Below are 19,103 nucleotides of genomic sequence, written 5' to 3'. Positions count from 1 at the left end.
TCAAAATACAAAATAGTCAAAATAAACAAATGCAAAATACAGTTGGTATCTGGCTGTGGCCTATAGGCCACCTTTAAAAATATGTTTAAAACTACAACAAGGAATCAGAAAATAGTAGAGACAAAAATACACACTTCTTCCACTTTTGGCTTCTCCCATCAGGGGTCGCCACAGCGAACGAGTCGCATGGTAGATTTGGCAATGTTTTACGCCGGATGCCCTTCCTGACGCAACCTTCTCAAGCCGGGCTTGGAACCGGCAGAGGTAGAGAAGGGAACAGGGAGCAGCCCGGAGTCGAACCCTGGTTTCACGAACGGAAGGCGCCGCAAACCAGCACGAGCTAAACTGGCTCCACAAAAATACACACTTATTAAAAATAAAAAACATGTTTTTGTTGTTAATTTTTCAAATTGACTTCAAAGTCAATTTGAACATTTAGCTTTCAAACCTTTTAGTCTGATATATTTTTCAACTTATTACATTAAATATTTTGGAAGTTGGTGTCTGAGAAGCGTTTCTGAATGCACAGGAAAGGCGGTGTGTCTTTCATCATCAGACCTGCTCTTGATCACCCCCCAGCTTACAGTCCAGACCAAAAGTTTGGACACACCTTTCCATTCATTTGAATGAGAGGGTGTGTCCAAACCTTTGGTCTATATACAGTATGTCCAACAGCAGCCATGAACCAGCCATCCTAATCAACAGCCATCTTGTGGTCTTCTCTGTGGCTGTGCAAACAGATCGAAAAGCCCTCATTTTAGTCAGTCTGGTTCGGCCCAGTCTGTTCAGGACTCTGCAGGAATTAACACTGGAAAACTTCTACAGCTCCCATCAGCTTGGTTATGATGTCATGTAAAATAGGTGAGTTGGTCACATGCACTGGCTATATGAGAAGTGGACCGAGTGAGTGTGACATCACCCATACAAAATGGCTCACTTACAGCTCCAACCAAATTACGTCAATTCAGTCCCCATTTTTTCACGGATATCGCCATATTGGAGCCATATGAGGTCATTAAGGAGTGATTGGTCCAAGTCAGTCTGAGTCAATGTTTCTATGGCAACCACTCTCACCAATCAGGAAAGAGCTTGTTGGAAGTCCACACCCCATCCACTGAAAGCAAGCTCGGGAGGATCTGTCAATCATACATTTCGAATGTTGGACGTGAGGCACACACATTTTATTGAGGCATCTGATTGGTCAGGTTTAAACTTAAATCATTTTTGGAAAAAATATAACAACAAAGTAGAATTAGCAAGTACATAAAAAAAAAACTGCAGAGCAAGAATGTTTTTTTCTGACAAATATGGGTGACTGAGACTGTAAAGCACTTTGTGCCTTCAAGGAAGGTAGAAAAGTGCTATATAATGTATGTATATCATTTAACATTTGGTGTAGTTAAAAGAATTAGTAACTCTCTTCATGTTCTGCTATGCCACTCCGCCTTCTGCTCAAGATATTGCAAGGTTAGCTTGGCCTTGTCTCTCCTGCTCAGATGACCTCCTACATATTTTTTTTAAACTTGTTTTATTATCTTAATTTTTTTTGTTTTTGACGATAGCTGACTCTTTTTCAAACTGCTTTAGTGCTGTCCCAAAGATACGCCAATTCTTCTAAATAAGAGAGCTGTAAAATGCATCTGAGCTCCTCCACTAAAACGATTGATTCGATTTTGTCAGCTCCAAGCAACACTGAGGGTTTTTTTCAGTTTCAGTGAAAACCATGTACAGTCTCACAGATAATCTCATCCTGCTGATTAATTACCATTCTAATTTGTTTTGCTCTCCCTGTAATGAACTTTCATATTCTGCCATTTCCCCTCTGATGAAAACTTGGAGTTCATAAAACAGTGGCTTTGTCATCGTGGAGGAACGTCTCCAGGCTTCTTCCTTACTAATGGAATAGCCACACATCAGTGGTTTATGATGCAAAAGAACAAACTCACGAGTGAAGTTAATGCATTTTTTATTTCATGCCTCTACGTGTCATAAGAAAGAACAGCAGTTTTCATTCCCTTTTTATAATAAAGTGTCGAATCTCTAGGGTTTTCCTCTCACCGATATCCTTCAAAGTAAAAGGAGTCTCCTACTCTTATGTACAAAGTTTCTCTACAATGTTTGACGTGATTTCTTTATTCATCACATTAAAATGTTATGTGAATTGAATTACATTACCACTAGTTAGTTACATGCACAATTTGGTTTGTAATCTGGATACACTGCAAGAACTGGGGATATCTCAGATATTTGCTCAGCAACTGTTCCCAGCTTCGTTATCATGACCACATAGACTACTGTTCTCGAAAAAATAATAAAGTTTCAATTTCTCTATTCAAAATATTTATATTTTTTCCAAATTGCTTGATTTATTGTACAGAGCTTGGCATTCAGAGTTGAGTAGAAGCCTACTTCATCTTGATACAGTCAGACTTTTAGGTGTGAGACCAATGCTGTATCTTGAAGAAAGATGCCACAATGTTGCCATGATGTCTTTGTAGCCAAGGATGAACTATTGGAGACTGTGAAGTGCAGGAGCATTCAAGGACCAGAACTCGGCGGGTGGACGTCACAAACACAACAGTCTGAGTTTCCTCTGTGCTCCATCAGTACACATCTTAGTTAAAGCCAGTATTGGGAGGTTAAGGTTGGAAAGGATGTTCTGCAAAGCACAGAAGGTCAGGTGAGTGAAACATGTTCAAGCAATCTTCATGAGTAAAATCTTCTTTTTTTTTCAAAAGAAACATTCATCTACTTTGATGGCTGCTTTGAATCCAAGAGAAATGGATTATCAAATGATACATTACAGTGTTCTGCATGCTGAAGATGAACTGATTTGACCCTGATCTCAATAGGGATTACTTCCTTCTTCTTGTTATCTTTGCTATTCTCTGAAGTCCCAACGGCTTTAAGCTGTTTTACCTAAATTTGTACTAGCTCATGTTATTGCCAGATGTTGTTGCTTGGCAACACGGGACGGCCAGAAATGAGTTGCAGTGGGAGAGTTAAAATTGAATTGGCAGGGGTCTGCCTCATCTGGACCCTATTACTCTGCATCACCGGTGTCCCTGGAAGTGATGTGGTCACCGCGCACCTCGCTTCACTCTGGAGCTGCTTAGAAAAGACCGCAGTCTTTAAGGTTTTCTTTGATGATGATGTCTGTCACAGCGTTGAACACGATCTCGACGTTCTTTGTGTCTGTGGCACAGGTCAAGTGGGAGTAGATTTCTTTCTGGCCCTTCTTCATGTTCAGGTCCTCAAACTGCGCCTTGATGTAGTTGCTGGCATCTTCATACGTGTTGGGGCCTGAAAGAAGGTTTTCAAAAGGTTACATTTAAAAAAAGATGTTGTGTGATAGATAATTCAGTTAGGCATGCTGTGGTAATTCCAGTTGTACAGTCTGGTTACTTATGGGAATAAATGCACCGTATTCTGCTGTTGAGTTTAAAAAAAACAAACAAAAATAAAAGTTGGAGGCTATGTTTATGTTTTTTGTTTTAGTGACATTTCCTAGTTCGTTGTATATCATTTGCCTCCTTGCTTTACAAATGTCACCTCTTGCGCTTTCTGCTGCTAAAACAAGTGTGTTGTGTCCCAGGGGGCCACGCGTTTAGCCCTTGGACATTCACATAGTGCCAGTTGGCCTCACCATCATAGTCTGGGAAGCAGATACTCAGATGCACTTTCTTGATCTTTTCTTCAAAGAGATCCTTTTTGTTGAGGAAAAGCACGATTGACGTCAGTGCAAAGAATCTGTGGTTGCAGATGCTGTTGAATAGATGGAGGGACTCGTGCATGCGGTTCTGCAAAGCCGTGAACACAGAGAGTTACTTCCTGCCAAGTTGCCCTTTTAGCGGTTGATTGAGGCCCTTGGAGGGTGTCCGACTCACCACTTCGTCGTCTTCAACCAGCACCATGTCGTAGGCACTGAGAGCCCCGCAGAAGATGATGCAGGTCACACCCTCGAAACAATGGATCCACTTCTTTCTCTCTGACCTCTGGCCACCCACATCGAACATCCTGTTCACCACAACGTGTAAGAAAAGCTCAGCGAGTGTTGGAAAACTGAACGATGGAGCTTTCGTGCAGCTCACCTGAAGTGCAACTCTTTGCAGGAGAACTGTTCTTCAATGATACCGGTGGTTTTGACTCGAGACCGCAGCACATCCTGCTCAGTGGGCATGTAGTCTGGCTTGCAGATTCTATCCATTTCACTTAGATAGCTGGTGAACCAAGAGAAAAACGGTCACAGGTTGTGCGTTTGAATTAATCCTCAATAGATAATATAAGTTCCCTCTTTAGTCCTTAAAGTCGAACTGAAGGTTTGACTCACTATCCAGCAGAATCGTTGAGTTGGTACTCAGCAGCTCTCTCAAAGGCGGCCTGCACACCAGAGTCTTTCCAAAGCTTTATAATCACATCACCCAGCTCAGGAGGCATTGTGCCTTCTTCAATGGAGTCTGACAAGTTCTGCAGCTTCTGAGCATCCTCCTAAGGTCACAAAGGAAAAAACCTCATCAGCACAACATTGCATATGGAAAGTTTATAGTTTGTAAAAAAAAAAAAGGCTTCTCTGCATCCTATTCACCTGTCCAGAGCCAGAACCGAAGTCTATGCCGAGCATCTCCATGCCTCTGATGATAGCCAGAGCAGACTGCAGGATGTTGCCGTAGATGATTGCTCTAAACTCCATCTGCTCCTCTTTTGTGTAACCTCCTTGATGAAGAATCCTGTTTGTGAGCAAAGAAATGTAGTAAGAAGGGATAAAACAAGGCCTCGGCAGAGGATATTTCATGGTGTTGACAGATTAATTGCTTGGTGTTAGTGTATGCTGACCTTCATTAAAATGCAACAATTTTTCAGTGTAACTGAGCTACTAGGATTGTGCATCTGTTTGTTTTTTAGCGCTCACAGTGCCACCTTGTGGACTGTTTCTGACCACATTCTGTCTTTAGTGCAAGGGTTAAATCAAGAAATCAGCATCAGAACTAAATAGAACAATAATAAAAAAAATGCTATTTGAATACTTACTTCATTTGTTTTACAATGGTGCTTTTTCCCGACTCACCAGCACCTGGAAAACATCACATTCACTTTTAGAACCAAGATGACCAATGAAGGCTTTCCTCCAACAACATGCTGCTAAAAAGACTGAAAGAATGTGGTCTGATGATGTTGACAGATTAAGTCAAAACCACAACTGCTAAATCATCCCAAGAGTCTTCTAAATCTTGGTTTAATGTGAACCCATTTAGGAATTTGACTACGTTCCCACGAGCGAGAAGTTTTTAGCGATACAAACATTTACTGTTTTTGTCTCATGTCCTGCTGTTAAACTGTGTGGATCAACATTCTGCCATCATATTTCTGTTGTTTAAACGTCAATGTTAATCACCATTAGCCACTGCCAATTTCAAGCCAGGTTCCTCGTTTTTTACGGAACAAATTCTGCTGGTTAAATTCCAGCAGGCTGTTTTAATCAGTATCTTTGCTGTTTTCATGCAGCAAATACAAGGCTGCAGGAAAAGCAGCCATTCTGCATAGCATTATTGGAAATTAGTCCAAAACTATAGTTACAGCATTATAGAATACAAGTTAATTTTGCTAATAAAAACATGCTACAGTTCGTGTTAACAGCTGTTTAACTATAACATTAACATCTACAAAACAGCTTATTATACATTTGGTGCAAACCGAGGGGTCAACAAAACCTTACCAAGTAGATCTGCCTTAAACCTGTTAACTAATCGGATTGACAAACCACTGCCGGGCTGTGATTCGTTTAGACTAAAGGCAATGATCTTTTAAGAACCTATATCCTTCCATTAAAATGAAAAGTCAAAAGCTTCAGCATAATTTTAGCTTTTACCTACTTGTCTGCAGTTGTTGTTTTTTTTTTTCATTCTAACTCCATCTCAGATGTTTGATTTGAACTCATAACTTTTAAATTATCTCTACTTTCTCTTTCTGTTGCCTTCTCACTAGTGGATAATCCTCAGTTGGCCTGATGTCTTCCACTAAGCTAGTAAAGGGTTTTAGAAAGAAACTGTCCATCTGCACACATTGTACTTCCAGTGTACATTTTTAAATCGTAAAGTAATTTGTTGAAGAGAAGGTTTAAGATCGAAATGCAACAATACAATAAAAGGACAGTTTACAAAAATGAAAATTAGTTTTTATAGATGCCTTTTTTCCTCCAGAAACAGTTATCACACCAGACTGGAGCTGACTCACGTCAAAACATTTGGATTTTCTCAGTTTCTTTATTTTTATAAGGTAAAATAAGTGAGAAACACAGTCTTTCTTCATTATCTGAAGACAAAAAGACTTAGTCCAAAAACAAAAAGAACTTCTAAAGAGGACACTTACCAAGAAGTAATAATTTGACAGTTTTAGATTCCTTATCAGCATCCTCTTGGAGTTGTTTTTCCAACTCCTTGGACTTTTTGTCCTCAGCACTGGCTCCTGCTCCCATGATTTCTTCCTCAGCAGCTTCAAGGTCCTCAAGGAATGAAATTTTGACGGTTGCCTGGGAGTACCTGCAGAGAATCTTAGAGCAGCACTAATTGTGCTGAAAGACGATTTCTCAACGGAAGGGGATTGGCGAAGAGAGACTTGAGCCTTCCTGGCCTATGTTGATTAGATGCAATGCCCTAAAGGATCTAATGAATTCACCAGCTTTTACCAGTAGAGATTCACCTCTTAATTCCTTGCTCTTAAAGTCAGACTTAGGAGGGGCCTCTTCCTGATTGGCCAGTCAATCCATTTAGTCTAATGAGGGCAGGAGTGAATGATGTGAAGAAAGGAGAAAATTAACACTCTCACATAGTTGGGTGCAGTGAAAGTAATAGAGGTCCACAGGTTGTTTTTTTGTGTGTGTGTCTAATGGTAGAATAAGAAATTTAAAGGAATTACACTGGACATATGCTGACTATGCACTACGTCATTTGTATTTAGAGAGCTGTATATACTCGGATTGATATTGTTCAGACAGTTTGAAAATGTTTTTAGTGAGAAACAAAATGTACACTTTGAGTAAGTGAGTCTTTTTGGAGTTTAAAGTTTAGGTTCTATGCTTCTTGGACTCTTGACTTCAGCATGTGTCACATGGACAAAGCAGGAGAGAAGCATTAAGAACGTATAAACTTCTTACAGCTAAGACATTTAAATCCCAGGTGGTGTGGAGGCTGCTAAATAAAGCAACTGTCACTGCACTGTGCTGTTTAGAGGGGTCTCAGTGATAAAGTGACCTCAAAACATCTCTGGAGTTACATAACTGCATCTGTTAAAGTGGAATCTGACAAAGCTAAAGTTGATATTTTAAAGGGGAGAACTGGTTCAGGCACAGTCAGCAAGTCGCTGCAGAATTTTTGCGCTGACCCGTGTGCAACAAAGGGAATGACGGACAGAAGCATTTTGAGGCATGCAAGGTCAGTTCACCAAGACAGTACGAGGCCATAGATGAAGGGAGTTTGACCCAGAGAGGACGACTCTGCCCCATACAGAGCCGGAGAGGATTCAGGTTTCTCCATGAAAGACATGAGCACATTTTAACCTTTTGAAGACACTGTTTTTGGCTTGATGAGACTGTTTATTGTATATATTTTTTAAATTCCTACCTGTTTTATATAGCAAATAAGTAACAACTTAAAATAAGTTGTTTTTTTATTAAAAAAAACTATTTTTAAGTTATTTATTCAAAGCAGTTTGAAAACCAGCAACTATAGGGATTGCAAAAAAAACCTTACAAGTTCAGAAATACCCTCACAAAACACAGTAAGAGAGCAAAAAGAGTACTGTATAAAACAGGAAAGTATTGCATCCTATTTTTTTATCTGTGGTACTTTTTAAAAGGTATGTTTGTTAGTACAAAAAATACAATTTTGGAAACAACAAAAGCAAAAAAGAAGGCAGGTTGATGACAAAAATAACTGCATAGATTACTTAAATGGCAGTTTTAATTTCCCGCAAAAACTTTACAACTCATTCTTCAAACTGCAGCAGCTACTAGGCGTTTTCCCAAATAAAAGATTTGCCGCTAAAGGATTTTTATCTCCATCTTTTGCTTTCTTCAGTAAATAAACTTCACTTAAGTTGTTTTTTAAACATTTACATCAAAATGTTTATACAGCAATTTGCAAACGGATTCATTATTTTCTAATTAACAGTGTATCATGTCTCGGTATTCTCCAAAACGAGTTGGTGAAGCACAAATTTTGCTTTTGAAGCGTCAGCTTAAAGAAATTATTGATCTTTTGTATTTTTTTTATATTTTTCATAATTACTCATTGAAGTGGCATATTTTTGGATAAAACAACATTGATACTATTCAGAAAGAAAAACAGAAAAGAGACAAATCATGACTTTCTTTCAGAATTTGACTCAGTTTCTGAGGTTTTAACTTCTCATCGTGCTAGTGTCCTGATGGCTTTACAGTTTAGATTGGTTTTACTGAGACTGCTGACCTCTGAAGTGAGGCTTTGTTGCTCACTGGTATAGCTCTTGGAAAGCCTAAGCTGACTACTGTGCAGTCTTTCTTTTTTATTAATTTATGTGGGATTGGCTTTAAAGTTGAGGTTTTCTATTTAAGTTGAACAGTTAGATTTAAATAAAAATCAAACTCAATTCCTTTTTTCTAGCCTGAAAGACATAAACACAAAAGAACAGTCAACCTGCATGCACTGACATTTTCACCAAACACAAATGAAAACATTTTAGAGGATGTAGCTTTCACTTTTCCTGGAGCAGCAGCACTCTTTCAGCTGAAGGTCACCTGTCAACACAAAAAAACAAGAGAACATAGTGGAGACAAAGGAGTCAGGAGAGCATGTCTATAAAAATACAGCAGGGAAATGGTACAAAAGTGGCCTTTGGAGCTCTAACGCCTCTTTGTAGCGGCTGGTGTCAGAGGCCACAAGCTGCCAAGTGAAGGGATTGTGAGTTCCTTTTTGTTCTGCCTCAATTTTTGAAGTGTTGGAGCCTGCAGTTGTTGGACTACATCAGAAACGAAATGTAGATAACTCTAAAGAGTTTTTTTTATCTTTCAAACTTTGAATACAGAATGGACTGATCAGTCATTACAGGTGGAGCGGCTGAACAGAGGCTGGACCTGCCTTTCATCCTAGCAGACAGTCAGAGATCTAGTGTAGTGACGTCAACGTCCAATAGGCTCAAAAAGGCTTCCGTAAACTAAAGGACTGACAGGCTGGGGGATTGTGAGGAAAAAAGCTACACAGGTTAAACTAGTCCAGCAACAATCATCACTTTTTACGTCCAACTCCATTGGTTTCGGAATTACAGGGGAAAGAGCACTCGTGGTACTCTTTTCTGATCATGTGGTGCTCATTGCATGCAACCTGGTGCTTTCGGCCTAATTCCTTGAACGCTTCCAGGCAGGCTAATCATTGTAGCATATCGAGTGATGGTAGCCAATCCTATTAGGCGGTGCTTGGTGTAGTCCTGCTTTGTGCTCAGTCCCTGCATCTCTGATCTGTTGATGAGATTATTCACAGAGGCTCAGATCAACACCAGTGACTAGTACATGCATTACATCATGGTGCAGAAAGGAAGAGGAAAATTGAGCTTTGCCTAATTTTGATGCATCCTGGTAGGTCATAAAGGTGGATCACGAATGTTTTGTGAACAAAATGACCCTTTCAGAATACATGAAATTAAGGCACAAGCACATAAAAATATTTTTATTTTGTCCAACAGAACACCAAAAAAATTAAAAACTTGAATTTCCCTTTTGATGCAAATAAATCTGAGGTAAATTGTGATCATTTCTGGAAGCTTTCAGTCATAAACTCCATTATTTTCCTATCAGGAACACACAAAGATTCATCAGTGTTTGATGGAGCTGATAACTGTGAAATCCTCTGTGGGCTCCATTACAGAAGAGTCTCACTGATTGATGAACTAATGTGGGTTTAGTCCATGAGCTCTCCTGTAAAGTGCTAAATAAACAGGAGTCATCAAACGGCTAACACAAACAGATGGATCCCTGATACATTCAGGCTAATTTACACAGTTAGCATACAATTATTTTGCATGCTTTTTTGTATTTGTTTTATATCAATTAAACTTGTTTGCAGTAAAAGTTTATTTTTCTCTATTCAAATTATTTAAAATAAAATAATCTGAAACAATGTTCACAAGTGGATAAAATTGTAGATTTCTTCTTTTGCTTTTTTAACTCTGAGCTTTAATTTGAATCAAAGTAGGAAACTGTTAAGTTTCCTACTTTACCGTTGCCATTTACCATTACCATTGAAAAATGGTAAACAAAATAAAAATAAATTTGCACTTTTTGTTTTACACTAAGACTCTTGTTCAAATGTGTTGGTTTTCTCTTCAGTATGAAGCCACCAACCTCCTTTCATGTCACCAGGTAATCTGTCAAACGTGAGTCGAGATTGTAGTAACATGAAACTCACCTGCATTCTGCATGTGTCTTTGAAGATAGCAGGGAGGTGGTGTGTTTGAGGATCGGTGTTATTTTTCTACAGCTGGAGATCAAGAAACACACAGCTTAACCTTAAAGCACAATTCATTTGATGTGAAAATGACTTCCATAATCTCAGAAGAGAAATAAAACCGTTGCTTTGATCTGTGTTAGTCAATGGTTAGTGTAAAAAGATTTCATATTAGAACTGCTGCAGGTAGGATGATGGTAGTTTGCGTTTCTTAGGACAGGATAGATGACAAGTTTAAGAGAATTTTGGTCAGGGAAGTAATTGTGACGCTATTCTGCAGCATTTCATGGCGATGGCAGAATTATAACACGGGGTGTTTCTTTTTAGCTTATGTAAGAAGTCGGGAGTTGGTTTGGAAACAAAAACAAATCAGTGTCAGTATAAAATGACGCAAATAGATCAGATTTCAACAAGAAAATGACCCCAAACACAAAAAGGTCAACAACCCCAAATGACAAAGTCAAAGCTTTGACCTAAAAAAATTCTGGAAATTAAGGGATTAACCCTTGCGCTATCTTAGATGACCCCACCCTTACATTGACGTGTTCTCCCAACCATGACAAAGGTGGATAAAGGTGGAAAGATTTCATGTAATCCATGGAGACCAGTGAAGATCACAAATCATTGAAGAAAAATGGTTCAGCGCACTGTCTAGTGGGTCTAGATGACCCAACTCCCAATGTTAAAGTGCCTAGGATAACACAAGGGTTAAAGGAGATCAGTGACTCTACAAAGAAAAATCAAATATTAACCAATACAATGTAGGTCGTCAACCAAATAAGAAAGTGTGAAATTATCAAAGCTGTAAAAATAAACAGTTAAATCCTTTTTTAAATGCTGTAAAATAAAAACAGTCTTTTCAAGGGTCATAATGACAGCAACACATTTGGGATTTTTCCTGCTCCGTTGCACCACAAGAGGGTGCAGACACTCCTTAGCTGCAATGCTCCTGTATGTTAATCAACAGTTCACTACAATTGATTTTTTTAAGTGTGGTGTTGAACATTTAAAGCTCAAAATGTGACTCAAGGGCTGTAGACTGCCATGCATACCCTTTGGTTGTAATAATGTTTGATAATCAGATTTGTGTTTAATTTTTAAAGACAATTTTCACCAGCAAAAAAAACCCTATATATCATAAAAGATGACATTTGATTGAAAGTGTTTCCCAACCCTGCTCCTCGGGGAACACTGTCCTGCATTTTTTCCATGTTGCCCCTGCTAAAGCCCACCTGATTCAGATCATCTTGACGTCCTGCAGGAGCCGGATCATAGCAGTCAATAGAATCAGGTGTGTTTGAGGATTAAAAAAAATTCAGGATGGTGTTCCCCGAGGACCAGGGTAGGGAAACACTGAATTTAAAGATCGTTGAAAAATATAGATTTCTGGACCCATTCACACAGTTTGCTTCTGTCTTTTCTATTTTCGGTTACGTAACACAGCGAGAATAATTTCTATAAAGCGTTTTTGTCATTTGTGCATGTTAAAAACAGTCAAAAACGAGTACATTGGAATTTTTTTTGGCAGCTCCCAAGTCAGGACCATGACTTACAAAACTTAAAAGCAATTGGACGACTTAAAGGAACAGCTAGTCCGTTAGATAACTAAATAATAGTTAGTGAATTGAGCCAAAAGGACAGGCATGATGCCAATCAGTACCTCATATTACCTTACATATAGCGTCCCAACTGAGCGACTACAATTTTGGCGCCTAATAAATTGTAAGGCAGTGTTGTCTTCCCTCTTTTTCTGTCCTGCGCCACCAAAACAGCTTTTTTGTGGATTCATGTCATGTGTGAATGCTTTCAGGCCTGCAGAGTCTGCAGAGGCCATGGCGTGAGTCCACACACTGAATAATGTGTGGTGTCTGTCCCTAAGGATCTTCACCGCATTTCTCCTGCTTCGCTGTTTGTAAACGGTCTCAGTACATGGAAGATTGTGGCTGATGATTGTTTCTGCTGTATTATCAAATCAAACTTTATTTCTGTAGCACTCTTACAACTTGTGCTACTTAAAATGCTTTACATAAAAACACAATCAAATTTTAAAAAACAAAAGGATCAAGGCTTTAACCCTGGAACACTAAAAAGTTGTGCAACAAAATGATGAAGAAAACACAAGAATTTCCTAAAAACATGCTTTGAAGTTACTGAAAAATTAGGAATTTGAGAACAAAAAACTCCTAAAAAATAATGAAATGATACTAGAAACTTGTGAAATGTCCCTGGTGAAGGCACAGACTCCTTGACGCGCGACATATTGAAACTACAGTAATCTTGCTCAGGTGAAAATCACCTGGCGATAGTGCTCTGGGTTAAACAAATATTTTGTTTAAAACCCACACAATGCCAACAACCCTCCACTCCACACCCCCACACATACACACATGAACCATGATAAGAAGAATGATAAAATGCTGCAATGTAGAAATCTGGCTTTGTACTGAAGGTCGGGAAATTATATTTTGGGGACATGTCCACATCTGTGACCCCCCACTCAAGTTGACAGAATACACTACCACGGGACCCCCCATACCTGAGTTTAAGAGTCAGTCCTGGGAGTTCCCATTGCAGCGACCCCGTTCACTGAGAAGGGCCAGTCCCTGATGTGGAGGATCCCTCTGAGGAAAACACTGGAGTTACAAATAAAATGGAAAAGGAATCAAGTACAAATACATTAATGATCAAATAAGTACATAAATAAACCTAAATAGACAGATATAAAATGGTAAATGTGAATAAATAAAATAAAAAATAAAAATAAAAATATTACATTTATATCAAATTATTAATAACCTTTGGAACCTTCTTCTTTTCCCTCAATAGTGGTGTTCCCAAACAAAGCTGCTATTCCGCTAGTGAGGATGCTTTCAACAAACCCCAGGCCTGGGTGAGGATCTGATCCATAAACCTGGTCTTCTTCAGCAACCTGAGGAAGTACAGATGAATCATTAGAGGTTCTGAATCATTTTACGTTCTGGATAAGTGTTAATAGAAATGTTACCAGCTCTCGTTTAATAATTCTATATTAGAATAAGATATTGAATACATAGGGCAGTTTCCTATTCATTGAGTACCGTTAAATGATTACATTGCATAAAATAAATATTAGCAATAATTTTGTTTAATATAGAAAACATATATACTAATGTGAAATTTTATTATAGATACGCCCATTTTAATTCTTCTATTTCAATTATTTACAAGTTTCTTCATAAATGTGGCTCAAAGATTTTTTTTTCCATTTGGGTAACTAATGCCAGTAAAGTAGTCCCACAACTTTTCTCCCTTCTGGTTTGCCCACACAGATTTGGGGTTGTCATGGCAACAGCAGAGCTGCATGTGTAAATTTGCTTTTTGCGCATGGCAGCAGGAAGGCAGGCTCCTGTATCATGCCGCCCTGCCTCCATCCACAGTGCAGCTCGAGCGCACGGCTCTTCAGAGGGGGTGGGATCTGTTTCTAATGCAGAGGGATGCTCGCTCTGGACCACTCAGACTGGAAATCCCGTTTTCATAGACGCACCGCATGCACGCGTGCACACAGGCGCACGCCAGAGCTGACCGCAGTGAGACGCCCTCGAGCTCCCAGCATCTGTGCTACATCTCCCCCCTCTCCTGTTTGTCCTCTCTCCTCTCTGTTCTCCTTCTTTCATGCTGTGTAGCTCTTCAGCTCTCCATCTTCCACAACTCACTCTGCACTCCTCGTCGCATCTAAGCCCAGCTGAACCACAGGAACCGGGAATATGTCCTCCAACTTGCCCTCTGGGACAACAGCAGGGACTACTGGGGTAAAAAACAAGCCCCTATCCCCATACAAGAAAAGAGGCAGCCTGCAGTACACGGCAAGCACAGGTAAGTGGCGGGAGGAGAAAGAGGAACAGTATGTGAAGGCAGGGGTCCTCATAAGCCTAAGTATGATTAAATATTTAAATTTAAACAAGAAATCAAAAATATAAATATTTACATTGTTTCAAACAACTATTCAGGGAAACCTTGTGAAAGATGAGGAATGTGCAGCACTTCTTCTCCTGTAGTAGTTTAGGAAATCCAAACCTGTTGATCAGGGAACTGCAGCAAAGCCGGCTTTCTGGGGATGCTTAAAAAATGAAAAATCTTCTTTCGGTTTCAGTCCCTCTTATGAATCTCTTGTCTATTTTTATGAGCAGAAATTAGACAAGGAATCTCTCTGCCAATTTGCTCCATGATCAGTTGAGGCGACCGTTACTGCTGCATCTGTTTTACACTCATTACATATATAAACTCACTTATTCAAAAAGGCAAACTTTGTTTCTTGAGAGTAAAAAAAACATCTCGTAAAGATAATTGTAATCAGACGGTTTGCCACTCTGCCTAATGTGTCTACGAGAGAATGTGTATGTTGGTACCTCAGAAACCTGATCCCCCACTGAATGAGAGGATTAGCCTCCCCTCTGATGTATGTGCATGTTGGTCAGCCTTTCATCCAAACCACAAAGGGTCAGCATCATCCCTTAGTCCCAACTGCATTTGCTCTGAAATGCAAAACCAGTTTAATGCTATCAGGTTTGTAGTAACATGCAAAAGAGATGCTTTGAAAGAGGAAGACATAAACCAAATCTCTGCTATTTTCCTTTAGAATACCTTTTTTAAAAACAAAATCAATAACAAGTGGGATCATATTTGGAAAAAAACATCTATAGTTTTGTGAGAGTCTGTTATTTTTTTTATTAAAATATGCCATGTATTTATAAATCTCATGCTCAAAGGTCACATTATCAGTGGGGACTCAAGTGACATGCTGGGAGATCACCATGACGGCCAGGAAAGTCAGAGATGGGTTTGCTTCACGGACAATAAATGTAATAGCTGACAGTCAATACACAAGCTCTGCGCTCAGGATGAAATCACTCACATTTACAGCTCTTGGGGACAATCTCCTCACGAATTCTCCCTTTACCCAAGGAGGAAAAATTGCTGAGGTGCAGCATTTGCAGAGAGACTTGTTTTTCTTCTTCCTGTAGTAATTGTAGGCGGTGCAGAGACTCAGTATTGAGGCCTCCAGCATTTGAGTTAGACTTTCTCTGCAGAAGCACATTGAGATAACATTCACGTTCCATGTTGTTAAAGCTTTCAGGGAACCATCTGAGTAAGCAGAAATGGCATTTAGGTGACTCATCTTTTTGTTCTGTTCTGCTTTGTTGTTTTATTTTTTCTTGCAAGGATGGGAGCATCATGTCTAGTGCTGCCAAAGCAAAAATACATCAAACCAAACCACAATAGTGATTTGTTGCATCACTTGTGCTACAAATTACCTTATTAAATTGGCCTACAAATGAATTGCCTTAATAATGAGTGTTTAAGCTGCATTCCTTGTGGAGGAGACGCATGTGGATCCCTGCATCAAATCTTTTTTTTTCCTCTGTGAACACTAGGCTTTGTTCTCTAATGCAGTTTTTGGGGGGATGAAGATTTTACATTTCTGTCACATTATTTCAGGGTTTGTGGAGTGAAGCTCAACAAAAAGCAGCAGTGGATGAATCCTTTCTCTAGCTGTGAACGAAATTAGGAACACCTACTCACTACCCGTTCAATGCTCAGAGCTGTTTGCTCTTGATGGATCTGTGCAGCAAATATTTGCTAAAAGTCTTACAAGAGACATTGCTGTAGTTTGAAACCATACATTGCCTGAGATTCTACAGAATTTTACAGAAACAGAAATGTCAAAAACCATCAAACATCAAATATGACACGTGCAACCGCCTGCTGTCTTAACTAAGATGCTGCTGCTGCAAGCCAGTGAGGGTCCTTTGAGTGTGCTTTTGCTCACATTTTCTTCACACCTCCTCTGGTTATGTCATTGTTTGTCCACATTTGTCAAACATGTCACATACAGACATAACAGTCTGAATGCTGCACTTGTACAACAAACAATACAGAATGAATCCAAATCTGCAGGGAGAGAGTAACCTCTCCACCTTCAGCGGAAACTAAAACTCCAGTTTTTCTTTGTATTTCTGATGCTCTCATTAAACTGGATCTGAGCCTTACTGAGAGCAGTCCGGTCTCTGTATGACCGGAGCAGGAGCTTGGTTCGCATAGCTGGCAGTAAGTCAGACCTGTTCCCGGTGCATGTTGGACTCCAGCTAGGCTGCTTTTAATCACCGGTTATGTTCATAATAATTATGGACAGAATTTCAAGGCGCAGCTAGGGGCCGGACGGGGTCTGGTTTGGGGAGGATTTGGAGAGGATTTCCTCTCTGCTCTCTGCAGATGAAGTTGTCATGTTGGCTTCATCAAGCCAGAACCTCCAGGGTGCATTGGGCCAGTTTGTGGCCAACTGTATAGCGGCTGTGATGAGGGTCAGCACCGCTCCGGTCAGACCGGAGAAAGGTAAATCTAATAATTTACTTATTTTCCATTAATAAATGTATGAATTGAGTTTCTCCTGTTGAAGACACTAATATGTTTCAATGGAGTCATGAATAATCTGATGACTATTCTGCAAAGTCTTGTCATAAAAAATGCCAAGCTTTTTTTTAATATCTTCTTTGATTATAGCTACCTCCAACTAGCTCTAGTAAAACATCAATGAAAAGATGTTTTTGTAGTTTAAAAAGTGTTTTTTTTTTTAACAGAACATATGGAAAAGTACTTTATGTTTTTGTTCAACCCAAATGTCTTTTGTTTTGTTTTATTATTATGTTTAAGCATTTGTCCTTTTTCAAAGCTGTCAATCGTTGTTGGAGTTTAAATTTATCTTAAAATTGTGTCCGGTTTGAAATTTCTGTTCACTCTGCTTGTAAATCAGAAACTAGATATTAGTGGATGTAGTGACAACCAAGTTAGTGGGTGTATTTTTATTATGAATGTTCTTTTTTTCATCTGTTATATAATTTATGAAAATAACTTTGTAAAACGTTGTCATGTTGTATTTGACCAGCAGAGGGCGCAAAGTCTAAAGTATTGCTGACTTGTGCTGATTTCAAGCTGTGGAGAAATTAGAGCAATAGCTGCTTATTTCTATGTAAACTGCGTTACAACACACACCTGTACATAACCATACACACACACAAACTGTTGTTTTTGTCTGAATTTACGTTTTTGATGTTGTGATTCATTGGCTTGATAGATTTTTTTAATTTATGTTTTATATTTTGTGAAGCAGTAAAAAAGTAAATCAACTTATACTCATCCAAGCAAACACACCATTGTTTGTTGCTAAGATGCATAATAAAAGATTAGATTATTGCAATATTCGTGTATTGCTTATTTTTGTCCATCTTTATTACAAGCTGATGCACATTATGAGATTGTGCTGTGCAGTAAAACTGGAACATTTTTGCTTGAATACAAGAATGTGAACTACATTAAAGAGACATTCTGCATTTCAAGAGGCTGGACAATGGTTCTGCTAGCTTTGACGCTTTGCAGGAAGGAAGTCATGCTTCATTTTCATGCTGGAACTTTTCTTTGTGGAACTGATGCCTGAGTGGGTTTTCTCTGGGAAACCTGGTGCCTGCCCCCCACCCCCACCCCAGATATTTTCATGATGTACTTTTGGAAATGGAATAGCACTGTACCGTTAGTGAAGGTTTAGTTTGAAAAGTTTAAAGTTTTAGATGGTAATAAAGGTGATTTAATTAAAAAAAATGGAGATGGTAGTCTGTTCCTGAGGTCAAAGGTCAGCAACATTTCAGCTGTGGGTGTAGACTTAAGCTATGCGTGAAATTTTGTGAATATCCCTCAAACAAATGTTTTCTTTTTGCCTATTGTGGGAAATGAGAATCACTAAATGAAGCCACAAAAATGGCCTGCAAGCCGTAGGTTCTTTGGCCATCCTATAATTTAACTTCCTTTGAGTATTGCCAATGTGTGTTTTTGTTGGTGATCTTGAAATATTTTTTTGAGCCCCATAAGAGGTTTTGGCCCCATTCTTTTTTTTTTTGACGGTCTGGGGCTGTGATGTCATCTTATTTTTTGGAGAAGGGGTTGTTCACTACGTAAAAAAACTATTTCTACCAGGTACTATTTGCGTGCTAATTTTGGGGAGTTTTATTAAACGTGTCAGGGTCAAAATTTCTGCTCAGTTCAGTGAGACAAAATTGCGAAAAAAAAGTCTTTGTAATTCAGGACTGCAGCAGGACATAATTAAAGCAGGTGAAAGACCCCTTAAGACAATCGCAACCTGTTTTGTAAAATTGCATTTTTTTTTTATCTTTTGCTACCCCCCAGATAAAAAAACATCTCAAGATTAAAAACCTCTATTGCCTGGAAATCAACTTACTGCCTTTAATCCTGTGTTCACCGTCACTGATCGCAGACAAAACAGCAGACGAACTGCAGGAAAAAGATGGACAATTTGATGGGCTTTTGTTATTCTGTAACTGGGTCACACAGTTACAACTGTGTTCTCCTTGCAAGTGTGTGCACATTTGTGTGCTTAAGGCATTAAATTGCAAGTTTCAGACATTACTGCAACAGCCATAATGGGGACAATGTTCTGGCCCTTTAATTTCATTCATGTGAAAGGAGATGGAGGCAAGCCAGGTCTTTTGTTTGAAACAGTCATCTCTGTCTGACTGCTGCAACTACGCAGAGGGAAAAGAAACCCTCGACCCAACTCCTGAGATGACCCAACACAACAAAAACATC

The 19,103-nt window shown here is 39.2% G+C and overlaps 2 protein-coding genes across 3 annotated transcripts in view; one reads left to right on the top strand and one right to left on the bottom strand.

Moving 5' to 3' along the window:
* Window positions 1–1,949: 1,949 nt before the first annotated feature.
* On the bottom strand, window positions 1,950–6,706 carry LOC101158106 (guanine nucleotide-binding protein G(t) subunit alpha-2-like). Its single transcript, XM_004070401.3, has 9 exons — window positions 6,367–6,706; window positions 5,029–5,071; window positions 4,586–4,727; window positions 4,331–4,488; window positions 4,092–4,220; window positions 3,888–4,017; window positions 3,647–3,800; window positions 3,092–3,303; window positions 1,950–2,659 (listed from the first exon to the last, which is right to left on the bottom strand). The coding sequence occupies exons 1-8, from the start codon at window positions 6,470–6,472 to the stop codon at window positions 3,113–3,115; spliced, it is 1,053 nt and encodes a 350-aa protein (XP_004070449.1). The 5' UTR covers window positions 6,473–6,706; the 3' UTR covers window positions 1,950–2,659; window positions 3,092–3,112.
* A 7,148-nt stretch (window positions 6,707–13,854) lies between these two features.
* Window positions 13,855–19,103, top strand: part of LOC101164309 (AMP deaminase 2) — a 28,443-nt gene continuing 23,194 nt past the window's right edge. The window contains exon 1 of one of the 2 annotated variants that reach the window (XM_011477008.3): window positions 13,855–14,324. In XM_011477008.3, the coding sequence (XP_011475310.1) occupies window positions 14,216–14,324 (109 nt within the window). In that variant the 5' untranslated portion in view covers window positions 13,855–14,215. The remainder of the gene's footprint in view (window positions 14,325–19,103) is intronic. The other variant, XM_011477009.3, reaches the window with a different exon arrangement.

Source organism: Oryzias latipes, chromosome 7 (assembly GCF_002234675.1).
Source record: "Oryzias latipes chromosome 7, ASM223467v1".
Classification (NCBI taxonomy): domain Eukaryota; kingdom Metazoa; phylum Chordata; class Actinopteri; order Beloniformes; family Adrianichthyidae; genus Oryzias; species Oryzias latipes.
The sequence above is the reverse complement of the archived record's forward strand: the minus strand, read 5'-3'. Positions and strand labels throughout refer to the sequence as shown.

Bases quoted from the DNA above. Each gene is read 5' to 3' on its own strand.
- LOC101158106 (XM_004070401.3), bottom strand. From the start codon at position 6,472: ATGGGAGCAGGAGCCAGTGCTGAGGACAAAAAGTCCAAGGAGTTGGAA. The intron at 4,489-4,585 runs GTGAATAGGATG...TTGTGACCTTAG, and splicing joins TCGGTTCTGGCTCTGGACAG to GAGGATGCTCAGAAGCTGCA. The intron at 3,304-3,646 runs GTGAGGCCAACT...ACCTTCTTTCAG, and splicing joins CTGCTTCCCAGACTATGATG to GCCCCAACACGTATGAAGAT.